The sequence below is a fragment of the Accipiter gentilis genome, chromosome W, assembly GCF_929443795.1.
Source record: "Accipiter gentilis chromosome W, bAccGen1.1, whole genome shotgun sequence".
NCBI lineage: Eukaryota > Metazoa > Chordata > Aves > Accipitriformes > Accipitridae > Astur > Astur gentilis.
Window position 1 is genome coordinate 27171748 of NC_064918.1, and position 22947 is coordinate 27194694.

Consider the following 22947-nt stretch of genomic DNA (forward strand, 5'->3'; position numbering starts at 1 on the left):
CATTCATAAAGATATTAAACAGTATTGGCCAAGTATTGACCCTTAAGGGACACACTGATAACTGGTTGCAAGTTGGACTACTACTGAGTAGTGGTACTGGATTTGTACCCTTTGAGCCTGGCAATCCAGCCAAATTTCCACCCACTTTATTGTCCACTTATCCAGTCCATACCTCACTAGTTTGGTTATAAGAATACTATGGAAGACCATGTCAAAGGCCTTACTAAAATCAAGGTAAACAAGATCCACTGCTCTCCCCTTGTCTACACAGCCAGTTATCTCATCATAGAGGGCAATCAGTCAGGCATGATTTCCCCTTGATAAATCTATGCTGGCTGTTGCCAGTCACCTTCTTGTCCTTCATGTACTTGGAAATGTCTTTGAGAAGGATTTGTTCCATAAGCTTCCCAGAGACGGTGGTGAGGTTGGCTGGCCTGTAATTCCCTGGATTCCCCTTCTTGAAAATTGGTGTGACATTTGCTTTTACCAGGCATTCAGAACCTCCCCCGATCAACATGACCTTTCAAAGATGATAGTGACCTCACAATGACATAAGCCAACTCCTTTTGCTGCCTTAGATGAATCCCATCTGGTCCTATGGACTTGTATATAGCCAAACTGGTTTAAGTGGTCTCTAACTGTGTTTTCCTCTACTATGAGTAATGCTTCACTCCCCCAGACTCTGCCACTAGGCTCAGGGACCTGTGAGGCCTGAGGACAAGCCTTTACCAGTGAAAACTGGAGCAAAAAAGGCACTGAGTACATCAGTCATCATTCCTGTGTCCTTTGGCACTAGGTCCCTTGCCCCTTGAGCAGTGGGCCTCTGTTTTCCTTAGCCTTCCTTTTAATGCCAGCATACCTATAGAAGCCCTTCTTGTCATTCTCTAGTTCCAACTTGAGCTGAGCTTAAACTTTCCTAACTTCATCCCTGCACTCCTGGGCAATGTCTCTATTCCTTTCAGGTAGCCCATGTCTGTCTCCACCTTCTGTGTGCTTCTTTTTTTGCATTTGAGCTCAGTCATGTGTTCCCTGTTCATCCACACTGACCTTCTGCCATGCTTGCTCAACTTCTTCCACGTCATAAGAAACAACTTCTGCTCTGAGGAGGCTGTCCTTGAAGATTATCCACCTCTCGTTGGCCCCGTTGCCCTCCAGAGCAGTCTCTCATGAGATCCTGCCAAGGAGATACCTGAACAAGCTGAAAACTGCTCTCCTGAAGTGCAGGGCTGTGATTCCATTTGTCTTGCTTACTTCTCTCAGGATCCTAAACTCCACAATTTCATGGTTACTGTGGCCAGTGCAGCCCTCAGGTTTCACATCTTTGAGCAGTTCTTCTCTGTGTATGACTATCAAGTCCAGCAGAGCATGTCCCCCATGAGCTGTGTAAAGAAGGCTTCATGTGTTTCCTTTTGTTGATCAGAAAGCCTGTAGCAGATGCCTACCACAATAGCACCTGCACTGGTTTGTCCTCTGATCCTTACTCATAAGCTCTCAACTGGCACATCACCTGCTCCAAGGCAAAGCTCTGTGCATTTGAGCCCCTCCTGTGCATAGGGCACAATCCCCTATCCTCACCTTCCCAGTCTGTCTTTCCTGCAGAGCCTGTACCCATCCATGGCAGCACTCCAATTGTGAGATAGATCTCCCACATCTCTCTAATCCCAATGAGATCAGAGTTTTGCAAATGTGCGTGGACTTATAATTCCTACTGTTTGTTGCCCATGCTGTGTGCATTTGTGTACAGGCACTTGAGATGGCCCCCCAGTCATGCTGCTTTCATAGGGGAAGCACAAGAACCTCCCAAGTCGTGCTGTCTCCCAGACACTTCACTGCCACCATGCCTTTGCTTTTCTTCAGTTAATGACAATCCTTCCCTGATGTACCTAGTTGAAAGCTTTCCTCACTAGGTTAATGAAATTGTTAGCAAAGATGCTCTTTATTTATTTTGTTGCAGAATAACTGGAATTACAATTTAGATCAAGTCAGAACAGCAGCAGTTTATTACTATAGCTATAGGAGAGAACACAAAGCAGCAGTGACAGACTCTGCTGATATGAACTCTGCCCAAATGGGGCAGTTACAGAGTTTATATACCTTTGGGTTATACAACTCGTTCTTCACCAAACCATGTCAGAGAAACAGGACTATAGTAAATTGCAACAAAGAGTGGTAACGTACATTACTTCATATAGGGAGGCTCCAAATAGTCAGGTAAGGAATCTCTAGACAGGACCTCTTTTTTACAAATAATTCCCTCCTTTGTTAATTAAATTGTGCTGACTTGGTGAGGCTGTTAGGTCATGCTGACATGTATTTCTTAATTAGTGAGGCCTCCTGTTGTGGTTTAACCCCAGCCAGCATCTAAGCACCACGTAGCCGTTCACTCATTGCCACCCACCACCCAGTGGGATGGGGGAGAGAATCAGGAAAAGAAGTAAAACTCGTGGGTTGAGATAAGAACGGTTTAATAGAACAGAAAAGAAGAAACTAATAATGATAATGATAACACTAATAAAATGACAACAGCAATAATAAAAGGATTGGAATATACAAGTGATGCACAGTGCGATTGCTCACCACCTGCTGATCGACACCCAGTTAGTTACCAAGCGGCGATTCCCCCCAACCCCCACTCCCCCCAGTTTATATACAAGACATGACATCACATGGTATGGAATACCCCATTGGCCACTTTGGGTCAGCTGCCCTGGCTGTGTCCCCTCCCAACTTCTTGTGCCCCTCCAGCCTTCTTGCTGGCTGGGCATGGGAAGCTGGAAAATCCTTGACTTGAGACTAAACATTACTTAGCAACAACTGAAAACATCAGTGTTATCAACATTCTTCTCATACCTAACTCAAAAACATAGCACTGTACCAGCTACTAGGAAGACAATTAACTCTATCCCAGCTGAAACCAGGACACCTCCAAAGGCCTATGAAGTGTTAAATATAACTGTTAACTTCCACAAGTTTATTTATGAAACATTAAGCATCTTGCTCTTTTTTCTTTTAATCACTTCTTGCATGATTTGTCACCATTATTCTGGCTTCATTATGTGACTATTTTCATTTTAGCCTAGTTATTAAAGGCAGTGAAGTATACAGGCCTGGCAGTCGAAAAAATGTGTGTTAAATTGGTACATGAAAACTTTTCTTGTGTTACTGGACTTAAGGGTGGTGTGCAGTCAAAACATTCTGAAACTAACTTATTTTAATCATATTTAACAAGAAGTCAAAATGAATTTGGTGTTCATAATCTACTTCATTAGTTCCCCCTTTTTTTTAGTAGATATTGAGAAACAAAATAGCATTTTTCCATCCCCACATTGGCAAATAGAATGCTACTTAGGACTGTAAGTGATGTTATTTATTTTGTGCCAGGTTGTGATTGATGCTTTGGAGGTATAATAAATTTCACAGGTTATTAGCCATTCAATCTTTTGACAGTTGTTTAAAATTATAAGAAGAGAGAAACAGGAAATAATAATTCCTTTTTTATATGTTTGATAAAACAGCACTGAATTTACAGTCATGCCCTTAGAATCTATGTGTCTTGTAGTAATCATAAATCCCACAGTTAATCTTTTCAAATAGTCATTATTATGCTTGCAAGTGGATTGCAACTTGTTTAAAGGTGCTGTTATGATGAGGATCAAAGAAATATAGGTTTTGTTTTATTTGTTTAGGAGGGCAAGAACTTGGAATTAAAATCATACTGAAATGATTATATCTTGGTAAAACTTGACACTGTATTTGTTAATTGTGTTTTTACACTAGGTTGAATATGTAATCAAATGTGACATGTCAGCTCTTCAGAAGATTCTGTACCGCCACATGCAAGCCAAGGGAATCCTTCTCACAGATGGTTCTGAGAAAGACAAGAAGGTACAAAGGGGAAACTAGAACACTTACAGAACAATAGATCATGATCATGTGTTAACTACATTACTTCTTTTTTTTAAAAAAAATTAATAAGTAGGTCCTTACCATAGATATCCTTGAAGAAAAAAATCTCAATTAGACATGTTTGTGTTTTAAGACAGTAGTTTGTGCTCTCCATTCATAAGGTAAAAATATGCTGAGTTTAATCCAATAAAAAAACTGACTAATTGGGATTGTGGCAGCACTGACTACTACCAAGTGTTCATCTTTTCTCTGAGAGCCATTATTAAGCACAAATCTTGTTTTGGCCAGCTAGGTTATGAGTGCCTCTGTTCATACATTCAAAAAACATCTGTTCATGCAAAAAAGTGTTAAAAGAAAAATAAGATTCAAAGTCATGTAGTCATACATTGGAATATGCCAAAATAAATGTTGACTTTTCTATCTTAGGACTTTGGCATGTGGTCAAGTTATTGTAGAGAAGACAAGTAGCTATGCATCAGCTTGTCTGTAAATACATGTTTTACATTGCAATAGATGTGAGGCAGGTTGGATTTATCGTGAGATTCCTCAGACTAAGATCATGTAGGCACTTAACACAGAGCAACAAATGTGAACCAGCAATGTGCCCTTGCTGTGAAGAGGGCCAATGGTATCCTGGGCTGCATTAATAGGAGTGTTGCCAGCAGGTCGAGGGGAGTGATCCTTCCCCTCTATTCAACACTGGTGAGGCCACACCTGGAGTGCTGTGTCCAGTTCTGGGCTCCCCAGTGCAAGAGATAGAGCTACTGGAGAGAGTCCAGTGAAGGGCCATGAAGATGATGAAGGGACTGGAGCATCTCTCCTTTGAGGAAAGGCTGAGAGAGCTGGGACTGTTCAGCCTGGAGAAGAGAAGGCTCAGGGGGGATCTTATCAATGTGTATAAATACCTGAAGGGAGGGAGGATGCAAAGACGACAGAGCCAGGCTCTTTTCAGTGGTGCCCAGTGACAGGATGAGGCAATGGGCACAAGCTGAAACACAGGAGGTTCCATGTGAACATCAGGAAATACTTTTTTACTGTGAGAGTGACTGAGCACTGAAACAGGTTTCCCAGAGAGGTTGTGGAGTCACCCTCCTTGGAGATATTCAAAAGCTGTTTGTACATAGTCCTTGACAGCCTGCTCTAGGTGGCCCTGCTTGAGCAGGGGGGGTAGACCAGATGACCTCCTGAGGTCCCTTCCAACCTCAACCATTCTGTGGTTCTGAGCAGCTGGTGTGTAACAGCTGGTGCGTGCACCAGTCCCATATATTGGTGTATTGGTTTTGTGTGGCAAGGTTTTTGGTAGCGGGGGGGGTTACAGGGGTGGCTTCTGTAAGAAGCTGCTGGAAGCTTCCCCTGTGTTTGAGAGAGAGCGAGCCCATACCAGCCGGCTCTAAGAGGGACCCACCGCTGGCCAAGGCCGAGCCAATCAGTGATAGTGGTAACGCCTCTGTGATAACATTTTTAAGAAGGAAAAAAAGTTGGGTCAGGGAGAAACAGCCGCCGGAGTGAGGAGTGAGAACATGTAAGAGAAACAAGCCTGCAGACACCAAGGTCAGTGAAGTAGGAGGGGGAGGAGATGCTCCAGGCGCCGGAGCGAAGATTCCCCTGCAGCCCGTGGTGAAGACCCTGGTGAGGCAGGCTGTCCCCCTGCAGTCCAGGGAGGTCCACGGTGGAGCAGGTATCCACCTGCAGCCCATGGAGGACCCCACGCCGGAGCAGGTGGGTTCCCAAAGGAGGCTGTGACCCCATGGGAAGCCCGCGCTGGAGCAGGTTCCTGGCAGGACCTGCGGCTCTGTGGAGAGAGGAGCCCACGGAGCAGGTTTTCTGGCAGGACATGTGACCCCGTGGGGGACCCACGCTGGAGCAGTGTGCTCCTGAAGGACTGCACACCATGGAAAGGACCCATGCTGGAGCAGTTCGTGAAGAACTGCAGCCCGTGGGAAGGACCCACATTGGAGAAGTTTGTGGAGGACTGTCTCCCGTGGGTGGGATCCCACGCTGGAGCAGGGGAAGAGTGTGATGAGCCCTCCCCCTGAGGAGGTGAAGCGGCAGAAAATAACGTGTGATGACCATAAACCCCATCCCTGTCACCCTGTGGCGCTGGGGGGGCTTGGTGGAGAAATCCGGGAGTGAAGTTGTGCCCGGGAAGAAGGGAGGGGTGGTGGGAAGGTGTTCTGAGATTTCGTTTTATTTCTCATTACCTTGCTCTGGTTAATTTGTAATAAATTGAGTTAATTTTCCCAAATTGAGTCTGTTCTGCCCGTGACAGTAATTAGTGAATGATCTCTCCTGTCCTTATCTCGACCCGCAAGCTTTTTGTTATATTTTTCTCTCCCCTGTCCAGCTGAGGATGGGGGAGTGATAGAACGGCTTTGGTGGGCACCTGGCATTCAGCCAGGGTCAACCCATCACAATTGGCCCCATTATATGTATTTTCATGATACAATATGATTGCATACTATTTTTCCACCTGCTTCCTGCCAATTTCATTGTCACAATGGATGACATTTTTGTTCAATATCTTATTTTGTTTTAACCTCTATTTGGTGTGGTCTGATGTGTTATTTACTGTTGAGTATTCAAACCCCGTTCTAAAAACAAAGTTAGTCCTTTCCTCATCGGATCTTCTATGACAGTTATCTCTATATAGGTTCTGAGTACTTTGCAAACATCAGTTTAATTTCTTTTGTTGTATTTTTAATGTAATTTTTCAGCTACCATTTTTTTAAGCCTTAGAAAATGTCATTTGGCACATTTACATCCAAAGGCGGTCATCAGAATGATTGGAAGTTTAGAAGCACTAGAGACCTATGCTAGAGATTTGAGTTACCTGAATAACTGATAGTAGTTGCCTTTTACAATGCAACGTTTGATGTGGTTGAGGGTTTAATACATATTTGATGACAGAAGAGCAGTGAGACTGGGGAGTCTTCAGTTTGCTCTAAGATCTGGAGAGAGGGTACTTGAATGGATGTTGTCCCTCCTGCTCATCTCCCCCTATTCCTGACCTGAGTGTGATGCCTTTTACCATAATCACTTTGACTGGTCCATCTCCAGTCTATTTTCTTCCTCATCCCAACGTCTTCTGCTAGTTCAGTTCTCTGTGCCTAACTAGGCCCAGTTTCCTGGCACAGCCATTCCTGTTGCCCTTCCTTTGACTCAAGATTTGTGTGCAGTCACCTTACTCATCTAAACAGAGATCAGCCATCTCTATGCTCTCATTCCCTGTTCCCTGTCCACCTCAGCAGGTTTATGTCCACCTCAACGTTGTCTATCTTACATCCTGTTCTTTGTTCTAACTTTCCCCCACTCCCCCAAGTTAATTTTGCATCCCAGCCTTCTGCTTACCTCTCTCTCTGATTTCTCTTGTTCACTAGTTCAGAATCTTCTCTCTGCTTTTTCTTCCTTGCCCTGCCCAGCTCTTTGCCTTAAGCAGTTCTAATTGCCTCTGCTGTCCTCTAGCTTTCTAGTCTCTTTGGCCAGAACATTGCAATCTCAACTCCCTCATACTCATAGGTCCAATTTTTCCCCATCCTCCAACTTTTTTCTTTTCTGTAAGTAATTCATCAGGTTTTCTTATTCATGCTTCCTGGTGCCAGCAGAAGGAGGTGGTGGTCATTGAGAGCTCTTGACTTTGAAGATCCAATAACTATGGTTTTAGGGAAAACTCTGCAGCTCTGCCTTGCAATCTGCTCAAACTAGAGAAAATTCATTAGGATGCAAAGCTCTAGTAAACATTTCATAAACAAATGCAAACTGCAGTTTGGAGCAAATTGAGATAGACTTTCAAGGGATCAACAGCAGACTTTGACATGTAGACTACCCCCAATCAAATGTCAGTTCCCTTCCAAAGATTAATTTACCAGGAATATAAAATGATCACATAATGTAATTTTTCCTAATCTCACTCTTGGAAATGTCTGAATTGTTTTGGCTGATATAGTTTAAAATAACTTCACCTGAGTGACATAGTGAGTTTGGAAATTGTACCAACTTTGGTAACAGTTTCACAAAGTTATAGCAAATCAAAATGGGACCTTAAATTGAGAAGTGTTAGTCAATCTTAATATGGTGTTACCAAATGTATTCATCAGTGATAATTAGATTGTAACCATCCCATCTTAGTGGAACACCTGATAATATTTTACTGTTTACAATTTACATGGTTTCATAAATAAGCAATAGAAATAAGCAGTAAGTGCTTATTGTGACTGCTATAGACAGATACGAGATGTAGTACACTTTCCAGGTTACTTGGAAGTCTTTGATCTCCTTGTCTTTTTGGATCATCTTCATGATATTTTAATTTGAGCAGCCAGATAACTGCACCTTATTTCGTAGCTTCAAATATTTTTTATTTCATAGCTTCAAATATTTTTTATTTCATGGTGATATGGTATTCTGCTTTGGGGTAGAAGTATTTTTTATGTCTCGTTTTGAAATTGAGTTTCAAAAGTTTCATTAACAAGCTAGGAAATGGGTTTCATAATATGATTTGTGTTGTTTGTTTCCCTAGGGAAAAGGTGGGGCAAAAACTCTTATGAACACAATCATGCAATTGAGAAAGATATGCAATCACCCGTATATGTTTCAACATATTGAGGTAAGTCTGTTATGTTTGATTTTGGGGGCCTTTTTTATTCAGGTGGCTAACATATTCAAAAACTGCTAGGGCGAGAGGGAACACCTTTGGCAACAACACTTGTGCTGGAAAGAACGCATTTGAGAAACACTCATTCCATTCCTCTGTATAAGTGAAGAAATGGAGCAGTCACCAGATTTTTATCCGCAGTCTTAAATTTTCTTTTACAGCATTTGTTCTTTTTGTGGCACTATCTTTAAAAAATATAGTTTTCTGAGTTTAAGATATTCCATATCAACTTGCCACTACCTGTGCTTAAAATAAAACTAAGTTTTAAAATAGAGATATCAGTTTAAGATGCCATATAGTAGAACCTTGTTATCCAGCAGACTGCTAATCCTTTAGAATATCTATCAAAAATTCCCTCCCCTCCATACCCCTCCTTTTTTTCAGCAAAGATTTGTTTACTGCATAGCATTTCTCATTACTGAGCTAAAGCTAACTAAAAGGTAGCTACAATATACAAAGAAATTAACAAGTATCTCCTGTGGTGTATTATGTTTTTTATCATTTGCTCACTTGCTTATTAACTCATGAAATTCAGTATTTTGCAAATGGGTCTCCCAGTAATCCGTGCAAATTAATTAAGTTCTACTATATTTGTAATCTGGTAAAAAGCATACAGAGGGAAATTATTCCTACAAGCCATGCATTTTAAATAAAGCAGTAGCAGGAAAACATTAGAGTACTTGTGCCACAAGGCAAATTCCAAGGGTATGACTGTAATGGGACTCAAACCCAATTCATATAATTTCTTGATATAGGGATGCATAATTTTTGCCACTGTATAGACTGTGTCTAATATTCTGTTTATTGCTTATAATTCTGCAGGAATCCTTCGCTGAACATTTAGGCTACTCAAATGGTGTCATCAATGGGTAAATCTTTATCTTCTTCATATATGCTGTAATGAAACTATTATATCATATATTGTTTCCAAAAGCTATATGTTCTCAAAAACTAAGTAGTTTCTAAGATAAATCTAATCATCTATAGAAATAACATGCTTTAGAAGGAACCTAACTGTAGGGTTTAGGGATTAATCCGTGCGGGGCCCAGACGACGGAACACCAATGTGATGATTAAAGTCGCCAGTTTATTGAGCTTAGCTGATCATTTTTATACAATTCTCTAAGTTGTTTAGAAACTTTGATTGGCTGTTGCATGCAAGCATTTGGTGTCCACGCGCACAAGCATAAGCGGTGATTGGTTACATCGGTACTGTCCACGCACATAAACATAAGATAAAGTTAGTTATACTCACTCTGTACACGTGCATAAACACAGGACATATTTGGCTGTGTTAATTAGAGCATGCAAGACTTGTCTTAGTCCAATTGGTCGAGATAAGCCCCTGAATTGATGTAGTTTGTGCCAAGTTCCCTTTATCGTGGAATGTACACCTGTGTTTTTCTAATTGGGATCTTTCTTCTTCTATCTTCTTGTTTATTCTGTTCAAGGCCTTCTAAAGGCGCCTGGAACAGTCTTGTGACCATGAGCTATTTTCAGGCCCAATAACTAAGTTCCATATAACTGAACCCTACACCTAACCAGCTTAAAACTCTTCCCATAGTCCCCCAGCCTAAGGGACTGCTTCTTACTTCAAGGGATGTTTCTTCTCCAAATTGGCAGTTTAAAGTTGCTTTTATAGTTGGATGGTAATTAGAATCTTCTGGACTCCAGTCTTGTCCTTCACTGATGCTGAAGCCCTGCTGAGTGACTAATATCAAAGCAAAAAAGTTTTTATCTAATTTAAAGTAGTCTCATGCTTTGAAAAGAAGCATTCAGTTAAAGCAGAGAATGGTTAGGAGAATTTTGAAGATGGATTTCCATTATTTTCATTAACATCTTACTGAGATATAGGACCCTTTCTTTCATAAAGCTTCCAGTCCTTGGACAATGACTGAACATAGAAATGATTGCTGGTTCTTCAGAAAGCTTTTATTCCTGTTGTAACAAGAGTCTTTTTTCTTTTTTCTTTCCCATCGCATAAGGAATAGTTATGGTGGTCACATGCAGGATTCTTGTTTATTTACTGATAACTGCACACTAGTCCTTGCTAAATTAGGGACAAGATTGACACCTTTGCCCAACTGCAATGTCATGAGACATTATGTCACATGGAGAAGACAAGGGGCAAAGGGTACAAGTTACGCTGGGATAAGAAAGAAATTTTTTACAGTAAGAACAATCAGTCACTGGAACAACCTCTCCAGGGACATGGTAGAGTCCCTGTCACTGGAGGTTTTCAAGATGCAATTGGACAGGGTGCTAGAGTCCCCGTCACTGGAGGTTTTCAAGATACAATTGGACAGGGTGCTAGATAATATCATCTAGGCTCCCTTTCCCATGACATGTTGGACCAGATGATCTTTCAAGGTCCCTTCTAACCTGGGCTGTTCTATGATTCTATGATTATCAAAGTTTCCTTACAGAGGTCCCTGTTGTTTTCATATCTGTGATTTATTATTATTTGTTACAGTACCATTTCTCAGTTTTAATTTATCTCCTTTCTTTTTATTCCCTTTCAAATTAGGGAAATATTAGCAAACTTTCTCTAATGGAAAGCATTTAAATTCCTCTGTTATTGTGGCTCATCCAAGTATTGGGCTAGGAATGATTTCCAGTTAGCCTTAATCTACCTCTGATTTTATGGGGGGTATGTTTTCTTATTACACTTGCAATTAGATTATTGGCATCTGTCCACTCAATTTTTTTGTCAGCATTTTAAATTAACCTTTTCATAACAAAATTTTAAGTTTACTACTAAACTACTAATATTTTGCTTTTCAAAAACTTTCTGTGTAACCTTTAACACAATTCTTATAATCCAGCAACACATTATATTTACATAAAATGCTTAAACTGATACTTCAGTGATACTTGTACCCAGTTCTTAATTGTTCAAAATCTATGCCAGACTTCAGACTTTAAAGATCTCTTGGCAGCAAGTCCTGGCTCATTTGCTTACAGGTTCTCTTGACATGTACATTTTTGATAAAGACCATGTTAAAAAAGGTTAGAATCATAGAATAATTTAGGTTGGAAGAGAACTCCAGAGGTCACCTGGTCTAACTCCTACGCAAAGCAGGTCAAGTTGCTCAAGGACTTGTCCAGTCAAGTCTTGAACACCTCCAAGGATGCAGATTATACAGCCTCACTGGGCAACCAGTTCTAGTATTTGACCACCCTCATGGTAAAAAATATTTTTCCTAGTATCTTATCAGAATTTCCCATGTTCCAACTTGTATCCATTGCCTCTTGTCCTATTACTGTGCAGCTCTGAGAAGAGTCTTCACTGTATCCTCCCATTAGGCAGTTGTAAACAAGCAATAAGGTTTCTCTGAGCCTTCTCTTATCTAGACTGAAAAAAATCCAGCTCTCTCAAGCTTTTCTTCTATGTCATGTGCTCCAGTCCCCTGAGCATCATGGTGGTCCACCTCTGGACTTGCTCCAGTATGTCAATATCAATGCGCAGCAATAAGGATGATGAAAAAAGAGATGGAAAGGATCTTCTCTAACACCCTGCAGAAGCAAGAGCCTGAATCCTCACCTGCACAGAAAGAGCAACCAGAGTCTGTACTCACTGGGGTGGCAAATGGAGATTCCCATGATGGTGAAGGCTAGAAGCTTGTGACTTTTGGCAACAGGAGGAAGGCTCCTGCTCCACCTGCAGATCTGCAACTACAGAATAGGTGCAGTGCCCTGGTAGCAGATGAGGGACTGAAAGCTCTGTCTGAAGAAACATTGGAGCCAGCTGCATCAGGAGGAAGCGGCAAGCGATAGTAGTGTATGACTCCCTCCTGCAGGGAACAGAAACCCCCATCTACTCTCTAGGGAGGTTTGCTGCTTGCTGGGGGCTCGGATCTGGAACTGAGAGACTGTTGATGCTTGTCTGGTCCTCAGAGTATTACCCTCTGCTGTTCTTCCATGTGTGCACCGATGATACTGCCAGGGGAAACCTTGAGTATATCAAGAGTGACTACATGAATCTGGGGGATGAGGGTCAAAGGTATGGGGGCCCAGGTGGTTTTCTACTTTATCCTATTGATGAAGGGGAAGGGCTTGAGGAGGAGTGGATGGATCCTGGAGATCAACAACTGGCAGCGCAGCTGGTGTTGCTGATAGAGATTTGGCTTTAATGACCATAGGACCCTCTGAGGATAAAGGACTGATAGGGAAAGACAGGATCCACCTGACCAAGTGGGGCAAAAACATCTTTGCCAACAGGCTGGCCAACCTGGTGAGGAGCACTTCAAACTAGGAATGACAGGGGAGGGAGAGGACAACCCACAGTCAAGTGGGAAAGTGGTGGACTGGCTTGGTAAGCAGAGGGTGCAAGGTGATGTGGACAGGAGAGACCTCAAAATGGACAAAACGGGACACAAGAGAGCCCACCCCAAGCACATGCACACAAATAAGTGCCAGGAGGACAGTATTGTGGGGGAAGCTCTCACCCTTTTCCTGGGAAATCAGCATGACTGTGTGCCTCTCTGAAGTGCCTGTACACTAATGCGTGCAGCATGGGGAACAAACAGGAAGAATTAGAGATCTGTGTGCAGTTGCAGGGCTACAGTCTCACTGGGATCATGGAGATGTGCTGGGATAGCTCACATGACTGGATTGCTGCCATGGATGGATACAAGCTCTTTAGGAAGGACAGGCTGGGAAGGCAAGGAGGGGGAACTGTCCTTTACATGAGACAGCAGCTGGAATGCATGGAGCTCTGCCTAGGGATGGATGATGTGCCAGTCAGGAGCTTATGGGTTAGGACTAGAGGGCAGACCAATGTGGGTGACATTATGGTGGGCATCTGCTATAGACTGCCTGATCAGGAAGAAGTAGATGAGGCCTTCTTCGTGCAACTGGAAGAAGCTTCATATTTGTAGGCCCTGGTTGTCATGGGGAACTTTAACCACCCCAATATCTGCTGGAAGGACAAGACAGTAGGGCATAAGCAATCCAGGAGGTGTATGGAGTGTTTTGGTGATCACTTCCTAACACAAGTGATCAAGGAGCCAATGAAGGGAGGCACTCTGCTGGATCTGAATAACTCCAAATGAGGAAGGACTGGTTGGGGCAGTCTTGACTGCAGTGACCATGAGATGGTGGAGTTCAGGATCCTGAAAGGAAGGAACAAGGCAAATAGCAGGATCATAACCCTAGACTTCAGGAAAGCAGACTTTGTTTTTTTCAGGGATCTGCTTGGAAGAATCCCATGGGAGACAGTCCTAGAAAGCAGAGGGGGTCCAGGAGAGCTGGTTGATATTCAGGGATTACCTTCTCCCAGCTCAAGAATGGTCCATCCCAACATGCAGCAAGTCAAGCACAGGTGGCAGGATGTATGGATGCACAAGGAGCTCCTGAGTAAATTCAAACATAAAAAGGAAGCATACAGGAGGTGGAAGCAGGGACAGGTGACCCAGATGGCATATAGAGACACTGTCCAAGCATACAGGGATGCAGTTAGGAAAGCTGAAGCCCATCTAGATTTGAATCTGGAGAGGTATGGGAGGGGCAACAAGAAAGGCTTCTGCAGGTCTATCAACAGCAAAAGGCATGAAGTCCAGCTAAAGGGCAGTCACTAGTGGTGTTCCCCAGGGGCCAATACTGGGGCCCATACTGTTTAACCTCTTCTTTTCTGACCTGGATCTTGGGACAGAGTGCACTCTCAGCAAGTCTGCAGATGATAGAGAATTGGGAGGAGTGGCTGATACACTGGGTGGTTGTGCTGACATTCAGAGGGACCTCAACAGGATGGAGAAATGGGCAGTTCAACAAAGGGAAATGCCGTGTCCTGCACCTGGTATGGAATAAACTCATGCACCAGTACAGGCTGGGGGCTGACCAGCTGGAAAGCAGCTTTGCAGAAAAGGACCTGAGGGTTCTGGTGGAAAAGAATCTGACCATGAGCCACCAATGCACCCTCATGGCAAAGGCGACCAACAGCATCCTGGGCTGCATTAGGAAGAACAGTGTCAGCAGGTCGAAGGAGGAGATCCTTCCTCTCCACTCAGCACTGCTGAGGCTGCATCTCAAGTACTGTATCCAGTTCTGGGCTCCCCAGTACAAGACAGACACAGGGATACTGGAGTGAGTCCTGCAAAGGGCCACAAAGATGACTAAGGGTTTGGAGTATTGTGGAAAAACTAGAATTACTATTTAGATCAGGTCAGAACAGAAGCAGTTTATTACTATTGCTATAGGAGAGAACAAAGCAGCAGTGAGAGACTGCTGATATGAATCCTGTGCAAATGGGGCAGTTACAGAGTTTATATACCTTTTAGGCTATACAACCAGGTTCTTCACCAAAACTGTGCCAGATAAGCAGGATATCGTAAATAACAACATCGATTGGAATTCTTCAGATAAGGAGGCTCTAGATAGTATATCCTTTTACAAATAATTCACTCATTTGTTAATGAAATCTTGCTCCCTGGTGAGACCATTAGCTGCAAGTGCTTCTTAACTAGTGAGGCCTGCAAAGGCCTATGAGGCATTAACTATTTTGCTTCCACAAGAGCATCTGTCTCATGAGGAGAGGCTTAAAGCTGGGACTGTTTAGCCTGGAGAAGAGATGGCTATGGGGGGATCTTATCAAAGTGTCTAAATACCTCATAGGAGGAGTAAAGAAGATGGAGCCAGACTGTTCTTAGTGACACCCAGTGGAAGGACAAGAGATACTGCCTCATTCCATATCTGCTATGTCCATTTCAAGGATCAATCATTAGTCTGCACATGGCAATGATCTCATTACAGAAGTCACAGTTACAGAAGATATTTCAGGGTTAACAGAATGTTTTGATATTTTTTCTCATTCTGTACAAGAAGGAAGTGTGGTTTTCCTATCCTAAAATCCAAGTGCATATATCATTCTAAATTATTTATAACACTTGACTCCATCATTCCATGTCTCCAAGCTCAAGACTGTTTACAGATTTCCAGCTGTTGGATTCATACTTTCACATTAGGAATCTCCCCTTCCCTCATTGAAGAAGATATATCAGATTCTCAATGAAACCTAGGTGGTAACAGAATGCTCTACCCAGGGATTTTCCCCACTACCAAAAAGTTCTGAGAGTGACATGATGTAATGGAAGGGTATTTAAGAGCACGGAAGACTATTTATGTCCAGATGATTTGCTGATCAGGGGCAAATCCCAGCAGGCAACCACAGCAGCCCTGTGATATATCTCATCTTCTCATCAGTTTTTCATTAGCATGGACTTCAGTTTGGGAGGGACCTGAAGGAGAATCCTGATTCCTTTGTCCTCTATACCCTTTTATAGGAGGACAGAGAGGCACAGGATCCATACCTGAACCAAAAGATGCTGGTATTAGAGGTGTTATGTGAAGCTTTTCTGCCCCTCTGTCTGTCTCAGGGAAAACAGGGAAAGATGATTATCACACTGCATGTCAATATACTGAATAATAAATCCTGTCTTCATGCAGACAAGCCAATGCCTGCCTGCCCACCTTCCCTCCTGCCTATCCTTCCTGCCTGCTCACCTTCCCTCCTGCCTATCCTTCCTGCCTGCTTGCCTGCCTCCCTCCTGCCTCCCTGCCTCCCTTCCTTTTTTTAAACAAAGACACTATCTGAAATTTATCGTGGAGGCTCTTTAGGAATTTCAGTAGGGGGGTTAATTTCTCTCACTCTCTCCCTCTTCTACTCTTCCTTTTTAATTTATTCCAAATTAAAGTTATTTTAACACTTTATCCATTGCTTAGATAAAAAATTTAAATAGATTTAAATTTGTTCTCAACACTTCTGTGCAACTGGCTAGAAATGGTTTCCGTCTTACTCTGAGCAAGGGATAGAGGAGGTGGTTGTGTGTATCCTCCACATGGCTGCCTTCCTGTTTAAGTGTCAGAAATGTCTTTTTTTTATTAGTAGTATACGAGACCATCTGTCTCTCAAATAGTTTGGCCTTTTGCATAGCAATTACATATGTATACATCTCAGAAGACCTTGTATCTTGTGGACTGAGTATACAGTTCCTAATGATAAATTATATTTTAAGGCTACAGATTTACAGTTAGAAGAGAGATATGTGTAATTTGATTTTCTAAACTATATGGTTGTCCTACTGTCGTGGTTTCAGCCCGGCCGGTAACAAAGGACCACGCAGCCGCTCGCTCACTCCTCCGCCCCCCTCCGGTGGGATGGGGAGGAGACGGAGGAGAGAAAAAAAGAAAAAGAAACTGGAACCTCGAGGGTTGAGATAAAGGCAGTTTACTGGGACAAACACAAAGAGATTACAACAACAACAACGGAACTAATGAAAAAAAAGTATACAAAAAGAGTGATGCACAGTGCAACTGCTCACCACCCGGGACCCGACGCTCCGCCACTTCCCCCACCGAAAACAGAGACCACCCCCCCGGCCTGCTCCCCATTTATATACTGGGCAGGATGTCACATGGTATGGAATAGCTCCTTGGCTAGTTCAGGTCAGCTGCCCCGGCTATGCCCCCACCTCCCAGGTTCCTGTAAAAATTAACTCTATACCAGCTGAACCCAGGACATTATCCACCCCTTATTCTATACCATCTACATCATGCCCAGATCTTACATTTTTTTCCCAATCAACCACTACAACTTTCCTTGTCTTATATATAAGTATATGGACTCCACCCCCTGACCTCTCACACACACACACGGTGTTCCTTTAGCCTATGGGCTATCCCTCTAATGTGTCCATCGATTTTGGGGTTCTATCTGTTGTAACAGTTCTTCAGGATAAGAGAGAGATGGTGTGAGATGTTGGGTTGTTGTACGCTGCCTCTGGAACTTGTGGCTAGTACATTTGGTGTAACTCATGCCCCTGGTCTGCAGGTCGAAGATGTTGATCTTGAGGAAATTGGTGGGTGCCAGTTCAAGTTTTATCGCTGTTGTACTTGGCTCAGATTCAAAAGTCCATCCTGTAGTCATTTGGATAATTCTCACAATAATACCCTTGATATGGCATATAGACACTATAGATACAATGACATGCATTGGCAGGTTATTTAGCAGTTAAATATCATGCAGCCTAATTCACCGGCTATTCTCTCCCAAAATCAAATCTCCCTGAGGTACACATCGAACCTCCCCATCCTTCTGCATCACCCACCAGGTGTACCCAGGTCCTTGAGCAAAAACAACCCCTTGAATGGGTTTGCTTCTGCTTGAGGGAGGACTAACTCAGACTGTCTTTCCTAACATACTCCTCATGCGCACTACAGGGACTTTATTCCCTTCTACAGTATGTGGAACTCTTGGTTGGGCGGGGCCAGCCCAATTGGCAGATCCTCTAGTATTAACTAACCAGGTGGCTTTTGTTAAATGTGTATCCCAATGCTTGAAAGTTCCACCCTTCATCGCTCTCAATGTAGTTTTCAGCAGTCCATTGTATCGTTCAATTTTTCCAGAGGACGGTGCGTGATAAGGGATGTGATATACCCACTCAATGCCATGTTCTTTGGCCCAGGTGTCTACGAGGTTGTTTCGGAAGTGAGTCCCGTTGTCTGACTCGATTCTTTCTGGGGTGCCGTGTTGCCATAAAATTTTCTCTTCAAGGCCCAGGATAGTGTTCTGGGCAGTGGCATGGGACACAGGGTATGTTTCCAGCCACCCAGTGGTTGCTTCCACCATTGTAAGCACATGGCACTTGCCTTGGCGTGTTCGTGGGAGTGTGATATAGTCAATCTGCCAGGCCTCCCACTGTTTATATTTCAGCCATCGCCCTCCATGCGACAGGGGTTTTTGCCGCTTGGCTTGTTTAATTGCAGCACATGTTTCACATTCATGGATGACCTGTGCGATAGTGTCCATGGTCAAGTCCACCCCTCGATCTCGAGCCCATCTATATGTTGCATCTCTTCCCTGATGGCCTGAGGTATCGTGGGCCCACTGAGCCATAAATAGCTCACCCCTACGTTGCCAGTCCAGGTCCACCTGAGACACTTCAATCTTGGCGGCCTGATCTGCCTGGTGGTTGTTTTGATGTTCTTCAGTGGCTCGACTCTTGGGTACATGAGCATCTACATGACGTACTTTTACCACTAGCTTCTCTATCCGAACAGCGATATCTTGCCACAGTGCGGCAGCCCAGATGGGTTTACCTCTGCGCTGCCAATTGCCCTTCTTCCATTGCTGTAGCCACCCCCATAGGGCATTTGCCACCATCCATGAGTCAGTATAGAGATAGAGCACTGGCCACTTTTCTCTTTCAGCAATGTCTAACGCTAGCTGGATGGCTTTCACCTCTGCAAACTGACTCGATTCACCTTTTCCTTCAGCAGTTTCTGCGACTAGTCGTGTAGGACTCCATACAGCAGCCTTCCACCTTCGATGTTTTCCCACAATGCGACAGGACCCATCAGTGAACAGGGCATATTGCCTCTCATTTTCTGGCAGTTTATTATACAGCGGGGCTTCTTCGGCCCGTGTCACCTCTTTCTCTGGCGACATTCCAAAATCTTTGCCTTCTGGCCAGTCCGTGATCACTTCTAACATTCCTGGGCGACTGGGGTTTCCTATGCGAGCTCGCTGTGTGATCAGTGCGATCCACTTACTCCACGTGGCGTCAGTCGCGTGATGCGTAGAGGAAACTTTCCCTTTGAACATCCAGCCCAGCACTGGCAGTCGAGGTGCTAAGAAGATCTGTGTTTCAGTACCAACCACTTCTGAGGCGGCTCGAACTCCTTCATATGCTGCCAAGATCTCTTTTTCAGTTGGAGTATAGCGAGCCTCGGATCCTCGATATCCCCGACTCCAAAACCCCAGGGGTCGGCCACGGGTCTCCCCAGGTGCTTTCTGCCAAAGGCTCCAGGTAGGGCCATTCTCCCCAGCTGCAGTGTAGAGCATATTTTTAATATCTTGTCCTGTCCGGACTGGCCCAAGAGCTACTGCGTGAACAATCTCCTGCTTAATCTGTTCAAAGGCTTGTCGTTGCTCAGGCCCCCATTTAAAATCGTTCTTCTTCCGAGTAACTTGGTAGAGAGGGCTTACAATTTGACTGTAATTTGGAATATGCATTCTCCAAAAACCCACAACACCTAAGAAAGCCTGTGTTTCCTTTTTATTAGTCGGTGAGGACATAGCTGCTATTTTGTTGATGACGTCCACAGGGATCTGACGACGCCCATCTTGCCATTTTACTCCTAAGAACTGGATCTCCTGCGCAGGTCCCTTGACCTTACTTTCTTTTATGGCAAAACCAGCCTTCAAAAGGATTTGGATTATTTTCTTCCCTTTCTCAAAAACTTCTTCTGCTGTGTTGCCCCATACGATGATGTCATCAATATATTGCAGGTGCTCTGGAGCTTCACCTTTTTCTAGTGCAGCCTGGATCAGTCCATGACAAATGGTGGGGCTGTGTTTCCACCCCTGGGGCAGTCGATTCCAGGTGTATTGGACGTCCCTCCAAGTCAAAGCAAACTGAGGCCTGCACTCCGCTGCCAAAGGAATGGAGAAAAATGCATTAGCAATGTCAATTGTGGCATACCACTTAGCTGCCTTTGATTCCAGTTCATATTGAAGCTCTAACATATCTGGCACAGCAGCGCTCAGCGGCGGCGTGACTTCATTCAGCCCACGATAATCTACTGTTAGTCTCCATTCCCCATTGGATTTCTGCACGGGCCATATGGGACTATTAAAGGGTGAGTGAGTCTTGCTGATCACTCCTTGGCTCTCCAGTTGGCAAATCAGCTTATGGATGGGGATAAGGGAGTCTCGGTTGGTGCGATATTGTCGCCGGTGCACTGTCGTGGTAGCAATTGGCACCTGTTGTTCTTCAACCTTCAGCAACCCCACAACCGAAGGGTCTTGGGAGAGACCCGGCAGGGTAGACAGCTGTTCAATCTCCTCCGTCTCCAATGCAGCTATACCAAAGGCCCAACGGTACCCTTTTGGGTCCTTGAAATACCCCCTCCTGAGATAATCTATACCAAGGATGCACGGGGCCTCTGGGTCAGTCGCAATGGGGTGTTTATGCCATTCGTTTCCAGTTAGGCTTACTTCAGCTTCCAATACAGTTAACTCCTGAGATCCCCCTGTCACACCAGAGATACAGATGGGTTCTGCCCCTTCATAACTTGATGGCATTAGGGTACATTGTGCACCAGTGTCCACTAGAGCCTTATATTCCTGTGGGTCTGATGTGCCAGGCCATCGAATCCACACTGTCCAGTAGACTCAGTTGTCCCTCTCCTCCATCTGGCTGGAGGCAGGGCCCTTCTAATCCTGGTTAGAATATCCGTTACTCACTTTCTGCACACGTGAATCAGAAGTCCCTTCAAGGGGATCAGAAATGAGATCAGCCCATCTACTGCGTCTGGGGGACTGCTCACGGGAAACTGGAGCAGCAGTTTTCCAAGAAGAATTCTCTTTTCTGGTTGCTTTTTCTTGCAACTCCTGTACCCGTGCATCCAAGACTGAAGTGGGTTTTCGATCCCACTTCCTCATGTCCTCTCCATGGTCACGCAGGTAAAACCACAGGTTAGCCCGTCGAGTGTACTTTCTCTCTCCTCTCTCTTGGGCAGAGGAACGCTTACTCCCAATAACTGCGATGCGGGCCTGTACAGGTGAGGAGGAGTACAGATCCACTTTGAATTGCTGGAACTCTCGGGACAACTCCTCTACAGCTGAGACACAGGCCCGTAGGGAGGAAGAGAGACTCCCTTCGTATTGCCGGAGTTGGACAGCCAATTCATCCACCGTTTGTCCATAGCCTTCTCTCCAGGACATTACTGCCAATGAGTTGGCATAGGTTGGTGGTGCACTTCATAGAAACTTCCGCCACATGGGTTGTGTGCATTGGACTTCACCTGGATCTGTGGGTGACTGCGCATTTTCTGGATCATTGTAAATCACCTCCAGCACAGCTAATTCTCTGAGGTACTGGATACCTCTCTCCATGGTGGTCCACTTGCCTTGGTGACATGTAACTTCTTCCCTGAAGGGGTATCTTTCCTTTACACCTAACAGAAGTCGCCTCCAGAGGCTGAGGACTTGTGTTTTTCTCCCAATCGCCTTGTCGATGCCCCCTTCCCTAGACAGAGATCCCAACTGCTTGGCTTCCTTACCCTCTAATTCCACACTACTAGCCCCGCTATCCCAGCATCGGAGCAGCCAGGTAACAATGTGCTCACCTGGGTGGCAGCTAAAATCTTTTCGCATGTCACGCAACTCACTCATGGATAGAGATCGGGTAATTATTTCAGGTTCTGCCTCTACCTCCTGTTCTCGCGATGACCCTGGTTCATCTTCATCTCTCGCTAAGTGAACTGATTTCTTTGTGTGTTTCTTTTTCTGTACAGGGGCGACTGATACTGGCACAGGCTGGTTCTCTGGTTTAGCTGCAGTGTCTGTCACCGGGGTAGGGGTAGTCATGGTACCTGTTGTCGTGGTAGGGACATCCACGTTGCTTGTTGTCGGGGTAGGGGCAGCCACGGTGTCTGTTGTCGGGGTTTGGGTAGCCACGGTGCATGTTGTCCTGTTTTCCATCTTTTCCCCCTTTTCCCCCCGAGGGTGCTGCATAATATCAAGCAGTGTTTGGTAGATACCGGCCAGGGCCCAGCACAGTGAGATGAGTTGTATGTCTTTGGAATAGCCACAGCATTTTTCTTTCAAATATTCTGTCACTTCATGAGGGTTCTGTAGTTGTTTGGGAGTGAACTTCCAAGTCACTGGTGGTGAGAAGTTCTCTAGATACTTGCCCATATGCTCCCACATGCCGTGCCACCCATGAGTATCCAGCTTTGGGGGAGATCTCTGAGTGGTACTCTTAAAGAGCCTTTTTGTAGCCCTAAAGAAGACCTGACACATATTCAGGAGGCATAGCACTAACAGCACACTGGCTTGCGCATCCCAAGGATATTCAAAATTCTCAAAAGCTGTTGTAATTAGTCGGAAGGAGAAGAGGGAGGTGAACGGACGGGGGGAGGTATCCCCCCCTAATTTCCCCATGGATTGGGTGTAATTACCAATAAAATCCGACAGAAGGCGCCCAAAGTATGGAAATATTATCACTGCCTCATACAGATACCAGCTTAACCTCATGACCAGTGATGTAATCATTTCATAAGTCGACATTGCCCAGTACAGCAAAATGATAATCCCAATCACTCTCCCAGAGATGAGATACGCAACTACAGGCAATACATAGAGCATATAAGAGCTTACAAAACGCCACCATGTAAACAAATGAAACAACATTGTGACTAACATCTATATATCTAAGAAATGCGTTTGGCAAATTTGTTTCAACACGCTCTGGCCAGATCTGTCGTTATCTCAACCCTTCTGCCCCACGTTGGGCGCCAAAAAAGGACTGTCGTAGTTTCAGCCCGGCCGGTAACAAAGGACTACGCAGCCGCTCGCTCACTCTTCCGCCCCCCTCCGGTAGGATGGG

At 44.4% G+C, this 22947-nt stretch overlaps 2 protein-coding genes across 8 annotated transcripts in view; one reads left to right on the forward strand and one right to left on the reverse strand.

Moving 5' to 3' along the window:
* Positions 1 to 22947, forward strand: part of LOC126035439 (probable global transcription activator SNF2L2) — a 247371-nt gene that overhangs the window by 114526 nt on the left and 109898 nt on the right. For 4 of the 5 annotated variants that reach the window (XM_049793996.1, XM_049793992.1, XM_049793993.1 and 1 more), the window contains 3 exons: positions 3778 to 3885; positions 8423 to 8509; positions 9380 to 9426. In XM_049793996.1, coding sequence (XP_049649953.1) covers positions 3778 to 3885; positions 8423 to 8509; positions 9380 to 9426 — 242 coding nt within the window. Of the gene's footprint in view, positions 1 to 3777; positions 3886 to 8422; positions 8510 to 9379; positions 9427 to 22947 lie in introns of those variants that run through there. The other variant, XM_049793995.1, reaches the window with a different exon arrangement.
* LOC126035461 (uncharacterized) overlaps positions 17015 to 22947 on the reverse strand; it is a 280978-nt gene continuing 275045 nt past the window's right edge. For 2 of the 3 annotated variants that reach the window (XM_049794073.1, XM_049794072.1), the window contains exon 2: positions 17015 to 19075. In XM_049794073.1, the coding sequence (XP_049650030.1) occupies positions 17733 to 19046 (1314 nt within the window). In that variant the 5' untranslated portion in view covers positions 19047 to 19075 and the 3' untranslated portion in view covers positions 17015 to 17732. The remainder of the gene's footprint in view (positions 19076 to 22947) is intronic. The other variant, XM_049794074.1, reaches the window with a different exon arrangement.